This window comes from Myotis brandtii, unplaced genomic scaffold, assembly GCF_000412655.1.
Source record: "Myotis brandtii unplaced genomic scaffold, ASM41265v1 scaffold303, whole genome shotgun sequence".
Classification (NCBI taxonomy): Eukaryota; Metazoa; Chordata; class Mammalia; order Chiroptera; family Vespertilionidae; genus Myotis; species Myotis brandtii.
In genome coordinates, this window is record NW_005361573.1 from 4,555,220 (window position 1) to 4,565,290 (window position 10,071).

The window sequence follows — 10,071 nt, forward strand, 5'->3', positions numbered from 1 at the left end:
TTTACTTTCCTTGTCCTGAGAGTGTCCACCCTCCCTCTGCCCCCCGAGGGCTTGGACACTCGGGCAGGATGCGGCCAGACAGCACCGCCTCGCGCCTGCAGGGGGCGCGGGCGGGATGCGGACCGACAGGGGAGTTTCTAGGCAGACACGGATTTCAAGAGGAAACTGGAGCCTGGGGAGTCCTGGCTTATGGTGTTTTTTTTTTTAATTTCAATTAGGGTTTCAATTCCTAAAGCACACATTGTGGCGATAGGAACATGACGTGCTCTGCAGGAGCTGCGAGGGTAGAAGGGTTTTGGAACAGTCCCTGGCACCGTGCTAGTTTTCATTATTCCATTCCTTACCTCACAAAAGGCCCATGAACTACTTCCTTTTGCAGGTGAGGAAACAGTCTCAGAAAAGGTCAAGCATGATTAAGTTGTGGGTCTGGGATTTGAACCTGAAATGCCTCTGGGCTCATCTCACCAAGCCAAAGAGGACTGGATCCAAATACCACCTCCCCTCTTCCCGCCTAAGGCAGACACAGCAAATTGATCACGGTGCTTTCCCACTGGATGGAGACGGGGACTCAGAATTCTTCTCAGCGTCAAACCAAGGCTGCCTCAGGATTTTCATGGACCCCCTGGGCATTTTTTTTTGCCTTTCTGGGCCCCTTTCTCCACTAAGAAATCATATTAAAAATTAGATTTTACATGATTGCTTTGATAAAAAAAGAATATAATCCAGGCTGGATTCATTATTATACATTCATTTTTTTCTTCTCATTTTAAAATAAATTAAAACTATAACATTTTTGCCCTGGCCAGGCGGTTCAGAGCATCCTCTCGTACACCAAAAGGTTGTGGGTTGGATTTCTGGTCAGGGCACATGCCTAAGTTGCTGGTTCGATCCCCAGTTGGGGCACATACAGGAAGCAACTGATCGATGTTTTTTTCTCGCATTGATGTCTCTCTCTCTCTCTCTCCCCCCACCCCTCCTCTCTGAAATCAATAAAAATATATATTAAAAAACAACAACAATGTGCCCAACTGGCGTGGCTTAGTGGTTGAGCTTCAACTTACGAACCAGGAGGTAACAGTTGGATTCTCTGTCCATGCATATGCCCAGGTTGCTGTCTCGATCCCCAGTAGGGGGCATGCAGGAGGCAGCCAATCAATGATTCTCTCTCATCACTGATGTTTCTCTCTCTCTCTCTCTCCCTCTCCCTTCCTCTTTGAAATCAATAAAAATATTTAAAGAAATAAAGACTTCAATGATCATTAAAAAAAAAGAAAAAACAATGGGCTCCCTCTACAAGCCCCCCCCCCCCCCCCCCCACCAAAAAAAAACCAGCAAGAGCCTCAGAGTGGCTGAAGCCAGAGGCCTCATGGAGCCTGTGGTTTTCTGCTGACAGAACCAAGCCTCAATGCCCTTTGGGCCACGTCGGTCACTGGCGAGATGCCATCAAACCACTCTCATTGCATTAACCTGGATGCCATGGCCTGCAGGGGCCACAGCCTGGGCTGCTGAGGGTTGACTAGCCAGCCAGTGGAACCAGTGAGAGAGACACTGGCCACAACAGTACCGGGAACATTCTGGCATTGGCAGCCATGGGAGGCCCACGATCTCCCAGAACAATCACTGCTGGTAATCCATTCCCTTATGTGGCAGTTTGTAATCTAGGCCAGCAGACTTCCTCGGAGGGAGCTGGGCTTAGAGTTTAGTCTGTGATGAGGTCAGGCCCAGACCGGATCAGGCTCAGCCCTTAGCCTGGGGTCAGGGTTAGAACTGAATCTGGAGCAGGAGTCAGGGCTCAACCAGTGATGATTAGGCTTGGGCCTCACTCTCCAGGATCCAGGCTCAGTCTGTGACTACACTCAGGGCTCAGCTTTTGGCCAGGTTCAATGCACAGGCTGAGATTATGGGTCAGTGTGTGGCCAGAGCTGTGTGACCCCGGGTCAGAGCTCAGTTTTTGGTCAGGATTCAGCCCATTGATTAGGCTCAGTCTTCCACCAGTTCCAGGGTTTAGTTCATGACTAGACTTGGAAGTTCAGTCTAAACTTGGGGTTAGGGCTCAGTGTAATGTCAAGGGTTAGTCTAGACTAGGGTTAGAATTCAGTCTGTGACTATGACTCAGTCTTGGGCCAGGATCAGGGCTCCATCTGGATCCAGAATCGAGGTCTCAAGTTGGGATCAGACTTAGTAAGGACTGGATCAGGCTCCGTATGTGACTAGAGTCAGGGCTCAACCTAAGGCCACGGGCAGAGCTCAGTCTAGAGCTGGGATAGAGAGGCTCAGTCTTGGCACGGGATCGGGGCTCAGTTAACACCAAGATTGGGGCTCAAGTTGGATCTGGGATCAGGGTGAGGGTTCAATCTGGCTTTATGCTCTGTTCTGAGCTCAAGGGGAAAAAAAAAGTTTCTGAAGACCTGGGAGCCCAAGGCAGGTGGGCCTGCAAGGAAGAAGAGCCCCCCGACTTGTAGGCAAAAAGCTTGCGTCCCTGCGAGCCTCTTCTTGCCTGCGAAAGCCGGGTGTCCTAGAGCCTTCTAACCTACATGGCTCTGCTGCCTGCGATCCCCTCGCACCAGAATAAAAATAGCCACTCACTTCAGAGCAGCTGACAGCGGGTGCCAGGCTGCCTAGGAGGAGGGGGAGAGGCAGAGAGGGAGGAGGGATGCCTGAGCGAGGCCCCTGCTGTGTGACCTTGGGAAAGTCACTCCTCCTCCTTGAGCCCATTTCCTGAGAGGCTCGACGGGAGGTAGAGATGTCACCTGCCCCGGGGCACAGGGACAGTGACATAACATGTGGCACTTGGCACCAGTAAGGAACCCTGGCGTGAAGTCTTGAGTTCCTGATTGATGCCCAGTGTACTTCCTCCTCTGGGCAGCTCTCCCTAATGAAGGCTCCCCGTCTCCACCTCCCCCGGTGCATGCAGAATCCTCTACCTCTCGAGCAGTTTCTCAGTGGCCACGGTGTGGCCTCCCTCACTGCGTGGCCTTGGTCAGGGTGACCAGGACGTAAAAGGAAGGACATTACCACTCACAGGATCCCTGGGAGGCAGCTAGGGGAAGAGGAGGAGGAAAGAGGAAGGTGTATACACCTGCTTACGGTGTACTTACTCTGAGCCGCAGGGCCATGCTGGCGTATGTCCAAATTTTGCATCCTTTCACGGACAGAACCTTCCACAAGCCATATCTTTGCACCTGCTGCTCCCTCTGTTCGCTGGGGCACTTCTCTTTTCAATTTGGCAACGTGGACTCACCTTCAAAGAAGGGGTTCAGTGCTCATCTCTGTGGGGGAAAATTATCCGCTATCTCCCTGGGAACCCCCTGCTCTGTCCCCTCCTGGCTGTGTGGTCCCCAGTCCTCAGTTTCCTCCTCTGTCAAATGGGATCGTATTTCCAACCTTCCAGGGTTACTATGGAGAGTAACCAAGATAATCACCAAGCACCAGCGCGTTCCTTTCCCATTCCCGACCCGAACAGCCTGAAGGTCAGCACTGAGAGTTTCCGGAAGGGGGCCGGACAGGCTGTACCCTGTGCCTCAGTGCGCGCCCCATCCCCTGGAGTGCGGGGAGGGAGGGAGCCAGCTCTGTGCAGCAGGGGGGCGGTTCTCCCTGGCAGCTGCCCCCATCCTGCCGCCCTGAGCCCCAGAGCCTGTTATCAACCTCCTTAGTCATCACACCAGCAGCTCAAATATAGCTCCTACCCCACTCCCTTCTCAGCTGGGATCCGCCCCCCACCTTCTTCCCCTGGTAAAGCCATGTCTGGGTCTCAGAGTCCCCTTCCCCCTCCCCCCAGGGATACAACTACACTGGGCCTCAGTTTCCGCATCCACCAAATGGGCAGGTTGGCGATGATACTGATGATGATACTGATGATGAGAACTCCAGAACTTACTTGTACCAGGCTCTGTACTAAACGCTCCGTGTGTACCATCTCGTTGAAGTTTCACAGCCACCTCGGGAGGTATCAGCTGTTTTTATCTCCTTACACAAACCAGGAATCTAAGTGACTTTCCCAAGTAAGTCAAGACCAGAAGCTCAGGGAGGGGAAATCCCGGGCTGCCCAGCGAGGGCCCAGGAGCCCTCGGCACACTCATTTGCATGACATTTGCCTGGCTTCCAAATGGCATTGATGCCCTTGTCCCTGCCCCCAGAACTGAGCCTGAGGACTGGTTCCAGGGGAACTGGATTACTCAGAAGCCAGTACTCTTGGTGGGCGCGGGGGCGGGGGGGGGGGGGCAGGCCTCAGTTTTCCCATCGATAAAACAGGAGTTAGAGGGCTGGACGAGATAAATTCACATTTTCCTTCCCTCTCTGGTGGCCTGCACACCACTCCCATGTCTACTCTCACCTCCTTCCTCACCCGCACCCCCACCTCCACCTCCACCTCCGACGCCATCAGCACCTCTTCTCCCATCCACATAACATCCCACTACCTCTTCTGCCCATCTCTCCTCCACTTTTACCATCGCCCTCCTCACTATTACCCCCACCCCTTCATTCTACTACCTCCACTACCACCACCATCTGAGCCTTGTTATCACCTCCTCTATTGCCATCACCATGAGCTCCACTGCCCCCTCCATCACTGTCCGCCCTGCACCTGCATCATCATAATTACATACATCATCATCTCTACCACTGCAGTCACCTACCCTGTTACCACTATCATCGCCTCCACCATCACCATCTAAACACCCTTCTGCCCCAGGGCCCTGAGAGGACCTGGGTCTCCCCCTCTGCGAATTCCAGCCTCGCAGAGTCGCTGGCCCAGAAACACAGACTAGACCCAGAGGCAGCCAAGCAGAGGTGAAAAGTCCATCCAGGGGCAGAAAGGCATCTGTCCACATGACTTTTGTGTAGGGAACCACACGGGCCTGTGAGAATGCAGAAGCACAAAGCTGAACATCTTCCTCCTAAACTGAGCAGGATCACGCTAAGCAATCCAGCCATTCCGGGGGAACTGGGATTGCAGGGACTGCTTAGCAGATACGAATGGGAATAGGGAGGAGGAAGATGGAGAGGAACCATAGACATCCCGGAACTTGGTCATTCATTCCCTCTTCTCTTTCTTTCATGTGTTCATTCATTCATTCAACAAACATTTCCCTGGGCCTGTTGAACATCAAGTCCTGTGCTAGGTTCTGGCCAAAGGAGCTCCCAGGGCCCTCCTGCCAGTCCATTCCCCCACTGCTGGCTCTTCTATGGCCCGATTCCCTTCCTCCGGTACCCCGATTGGCTCGTACTGGTCTTGGGTTACTGAGAGCACTCCCTTTCCTCATTGAAACTCAGGAGACCTCCTCAGCTGACTAGGTGACCTTGAACGTGTCTCCCTCCCAAACCACACCCACCGAGTACAGGAGAAAGGAAAGCTGAGAGGTCCGGGGCTGGGACGGGCCTGGCTGTGGGTGGGGACGTCCCAGGGCGGGCAGCGGAAGTGTCAGCAGAAGAGGAGGGGCCGCGCTGAGGCTGAGGTGGGAAAGGACTCCAGTAGCCAGAGCCTGGGTGTCTGGCCTCTGGGATGAGAAGGATAGAGCCAGGCAGGGGGCGGGCACCGAGGCCTGAAAATGGAGCAAGGGTGGGGGCCGAGGCAAGTCCTGAGCTGGCAGGACACCAGGAAGGTCACAGGATCAGGGTAGGGACTCAGGTGTCCCTGAGGCCCTGAAGGGGGGACTGACTTCCAGTGACTTGTCTCTACTTTACCCTCAGGTGTGTCAATGCCCCTCCCCTGAGCAAGGGCCAGCCAGGCCTCCTGGTGGGGGGTGGGAGGGGACAGACAGACAGACAGCTTACTCCATGCTGCCAGGTGGGACCCAGGCCAAGCCAATGGGCACACTTCCCCACACCCCCAGGACCGTTCCCACTTCAGCAGTCAGCTGGAAGGGTTCCCAGGGGGTAGGCCACCTGGCCCTGACCACCTCTAGGTTGGGATGCCTGTGCCTTTAAATTCTCAGCAGGTTGAAGCGGCTGATGACATCACTGGTTCCCGGGAGCAGAGGAGCTGGAGCCGGAGCCTGTGGGAGCCCGGGCTGCCAGGGGCTGCAGACATGGAGGGCCACAGCAGCAGTGGCAGCAGGAGGCCAGGGACCCTGGCTGGCCTGGGCCCCCTGCCCATGCCCCACGGGGCTTTCCAAACTGGAGCACCCTCCAAGGTAAGACCCTTAAAGCCTAGCTTCTCCATTCCTGCTCCTTGGTCCCACACCCCACACACACACACTGCGGGCACCCCAGTGCCCCTGGCTGAAGGCTGGCACTCCCCGCTGTCCACTGAGCAGGGATGGGTGAACAGGGCCCCCTGGGGCCTGCGGGGGCCGTGATGGGACATCCAGCGGGAAATGGAGTTAGCTCTCTCCAGGAGCCCCCAGGAGGACACTGGGCTGGCGGTGCTAGGGGACCTAGCTGGGCTCCAGCTCTGCTGTGTGACCTTGGGCAAGTTGCTTGTTCTCTCTGAGCCAATGCAAAATGAGGAGGCTTGTCCCCGAAGACTAAAACTGTGACATCTGGGATGTCTAAGTTGTTAGTGCTGGAGGCGGTGTGGTGGTTGCTGCTGGTGGTGGTGGTGGGGGTGCTCAGCGGGATACCTGAAGCCAGGGGGGATGCCCAAAATGCAGCCTTAACGGGCTGAGTTTGGGGAGGGAGGTGGAGGCAGAGTTTCAGGTTCTCTGGACCGAGAAGGGCACGGGATGCAGGCAGACCGCGTCTCTGGAGGCAGGCATGGGGCCACCCCGGGGCGAATGTAAATCTTCTGCCCTCGCTGGCAGAGGACAAGAAACAGGAGACAGATGGGGGAGAAAAAAAGAGGTCCCTCCAGGGGCCAGGTGACCCCCATTCTACCTGCTGGACAGAAGGAGGCTGCTTGCCGGTCCTCACGAGTGGGAGAGAAGGTGAGGAGGGTAAGAGGGCATAACCTGGGCACAGAGAGGTGTGACGCCAGAATCAACAGAATGCCGGGCTGGCTCTGGATGTTAGAATCTCACTTGGCGAAGAGAGACTACTCCATGGGGCTCAGGTAGAATCCTAGCAAACATTGGGCTCATAAATACAAAGAGAGGGGCGGGGGGGAGACTAAGGTATTCCAGGAACCAGGTGTGGCCAGGGATGGGCTGGCTCTGAATGTTAGAATCTCACTTGGCGAAGAGAGACTATTCCGTGGGGCTCAAGTAGAATCCTAGCAAACATTGGGCTCATAAATACAAAAGAGAGAGAGAGAGAGAGAGAGAGAGAGACTAAGGTATTCCAGGAACCAGGTGTGGCCAGGGACCCTTCACCAAGCTCCTGTGTTTTACAGACAGGAAAACGGAGGCCCTGGGCGAGGAGGTACTTGGCTAAGGTCGCACAGAGCTGGGCTTGGGATAGACATGGCCATGCTCAGCCCGGGCTCTTGCTCTTGCATAGGGTTCTGGGGATGGGTGAGGAGGACAGAGAGGGCCGTGACCACGGTGTGAAATGTGTGCTGGGGGGCCCTGCGGGCTCCTGGGAGCTGTGGAAGAAGGAAGGGATTGAGCAGGCTGGACCTAGGGTGTCCAGAGCGAGTAGATGTGGGGTGTCAGGCCAGAAGCCCTTGACCATGGGAGCAGCAGAGATGGCAGGGAATTTGCCCAGGAAAGCCGGCTCCAGCCCCTGCAACACTCCAGGGTGGCCAGGGAGTGGGTGCCAGCCGGAAGGTCCGGACTGCACTCTGCCTCGCTGGAGTCAGGCGTCTTAGTTTTCCCCGACTCTGACAGAGGTGTCAGACTTGAGGGAGGGGATACGGTTCAGTGTCCAGTTTCCCCCCCAAAGAGAAGCTGATTTGCAGCAGGATGGATTCCCCAACACTCCAGGGTGGCCAGGGAGTGGGTGCCAGCCAGAAGGTTCGGACTATACTCTGCCTCATTGGAGTCAGGCGTCTTAGTTTTCCCTGACTCTGAAAGACGTGTCAGACTTGAGGGAGGGAGTACGGTTCAGTGTCCTGTTTCCCCCCCCAAAGAGAAGCTGATTTGCAGCAGGATGGATTGAGGTAAGACATGAGGAAGAACTTCCTTGGAAAGCTGTCCCTTTCTTAGCTAGATGGAGCCTTCTGGGGTCTCACACGGAAGCCGGGGCCCAAGCCACTGGCTAGGGTTACCCTGTGTCTTTACCTTGTCCTCTACAAGGTGGACTCGAGTTTTCAGCTCCCGGCCAAGGAGAGCGCAGCGCCAGTGCCCCTGGAACCGAGGCTGGCTCTGGCACCTCTGGGGCCACGTGCTGCTGTGCCACCTTCCTCCGAGGGGCCAAGGCTGGCTCTGGCGTCTCCTCGACCCCTCCTGGCTCCGCCGTCTAGCCCTGCAGGGCAGAACGCAGCTCTCACCTGCCACAGCTCCAGCCCGGCCGCGGCATGCGTGGGCCAGCGGGTGGTGTCTGCCGCTGCTGCGCCGAAGCCTCTTCCAGCACCACCAGGCTCCATCCTGGCTCCGGCATCCCCGGGGCGGCTGGTGATGTCTGTCCCAGACGCGCCACGGCTGCCCCCAGCCACCCTGGGGCCCAGGCTGGCTCCGATGTCTAGGGACCAGAAGCAGACAGTACCTGCCTCCTTGAAACCCAAGCCAGCTCTGGCCACTTCCGGCCTGAGCCTGGCCCTGGCGCCTGAGGAGCAGCACCCGCAGCCTCCCTCCAGCTCTGCCCCAATGCCCAGTCCAATTCTGTCGCCCTCTCAGGAACAGACCCTGGCTCCAGCATCCATGACATCAGCCCCGGCCTCTGTGGGACCGACACCAGCTAAACAGAGGGATGCCCCCGCCCCTAGGTCTCTCCCCCCTTCTGAAGGGCATCGCCAGCCTCCAGCCCAGGCATCCAGTCCTGTGGTCTCCCCATCTTTGATCCAATCTCCCCCAGACCCCCGGCTCTCCCCCTCCTTCAGAGCCAGGCCCGAGGCCCCCCGCAGCAGCCCTGAGGATCCTGTCCTGCCCCGGCCAACCCAGATGCTGCCCCTGGATGTGAGCCAGGGCCCTGCAGAGGCTGGCACCCGCTCCCCAGGACTGCTGTCCCCCACCTTCCGGCCAGGGGCCTCCTCAGCTCAGACTGTGCCCCCGCCTCTGCCCAAGCCACCCCGGTCTCCCAGCCGCTCCCCTAGCCGCTCTCCCAACCGCTCCCCCTGTGTGCCCCCAGCCCCTGAGCTGGCCCTCCCCAGGCCTGGCACCCAGGGTGCAGGGCCTGGTGGGCACCTGAGCCCCAGCTTTCAGCCCCGAGAAATGCCAGCCCCAGTCACCACCTCGTCTTCTACACCCACCTCATCGTCCTCCTCCTCTTGGTCAGCTCAGCCCACCTGCAAGAACGACCCCGGCTTCTGGTGAGGGGCCTCTTCCAAGGAGGAGTGTGGGGGCTTGAGCCCCGAGATTACCCATCCTTCTATCCTACCTTACCTCCCTTGGGAAGCGTCCTCGGGGTGCTGGGCCCACTCGGGGACACTCGGAAGACAGCATGCCCTCCTAAGGGACTCGCCCCCCCTGATCTCAATCGATTTCCCGTGGGAGGGTCTGGAGGGAGGGATACGAGCCCACTGGGGGTCCTTCTGAGGGCTTCCACCCACACCTGCCTCAGTTTCCCTCTCCAGAAAGAGCCCTGTGGGAGGGAGATGGAAGATGAGAGGGTGGCGCCCAGCAGTAACCCCTCCTATTCTGGCACCCCCCCCCCCAGGATCACTGTGGTCACGTGGAATGTGGGCACCGCCATGCCCCCTGACGACGTCACATCTCTCCTCCACCTGGGCGGTGGCAGCGATGACAGCGACAGGACAGACATGATCGCCATAGGGTGAGGGGACAGGGTGGGTGGACCCCCTCCCCCCAAACCCTCACCCACGGGAGGGGCTGCTAGGGCGTCCTTCAACCCTACGGCTCACCTCACCCCCCACCCCAGGTTGCAGGAAGTGAACTCCATGATCAACAAGAGGCTCAAGGACGCGCTCTTCACGGATCAGTGGAGCGAGCTTTTCATGGATGCGCTCGCGCCTTTCAACTTCGTGCTGGTAAGGCCTCCCGCGCCCTCCGGATGGGCAGAGACCCCTGGAGGCCGGGCCCGATGGGTCTGTGGAAAGGGAGGATGGAGGAGCAGACCTGAAGGACGGGCCCGGGC

At 57.6% G+C, this 10,071-nt stretch overlaps 2 protein-coding genes across 2 annotated transcripts in view; one reads left to right on the forward strand and one right to left on the reverse strand.

Annotated features, from left to right (window-relative positions):
• LOC102255903 (selenoprotein M) overlaps positions 1–3,116 on the reverse strand; it is a gene marked incomplete at its 3' end in the record, with an annotated part of 5,673 nt that extends 2,557 nt beyond the window's left edge. The window contains exon 1 of the mRNA XM_014542431.1: positions 3,099–3,116. Within this exon, the coding sequence (XP_014397917.1) occupies positions 3,099–3,116 (18 nt within the window). The remainder of the gene's footprint in view (positions 1–3,098) is intronic.
• A 2,619-nt stretch (positions 3,117–5,735) lies between these two features.
• The window catches only part of INPP5J (inositol polyphosphate-5-phosphatase J), a 10,371-nt gene continuing 6,035 nt past the window's right edge, over positions 5,736–10,071 (forward strand). Inside the window, exons 1-4 of the mRNA XM_014542432.1 lie at positions 5,736–6,134; positions 8,115–9,286; positions 9,634–9,750; positions 9,856–10,063. Coding sequence (XP_014397918.1) covers positions 5,913–6,134; positions 8,115–9,286; positions 9,634–9,750; positions 9,856–10,063 — 1,719 coding nt within the window. The 5' untranslated portion in view covers positions 5,736–5,912. The remainder of the gene's footprint in view (positions 6,135–8,114; positions 9,287–9,633; positions 9,751–9,855; positions 10,064–10,071) is intronic.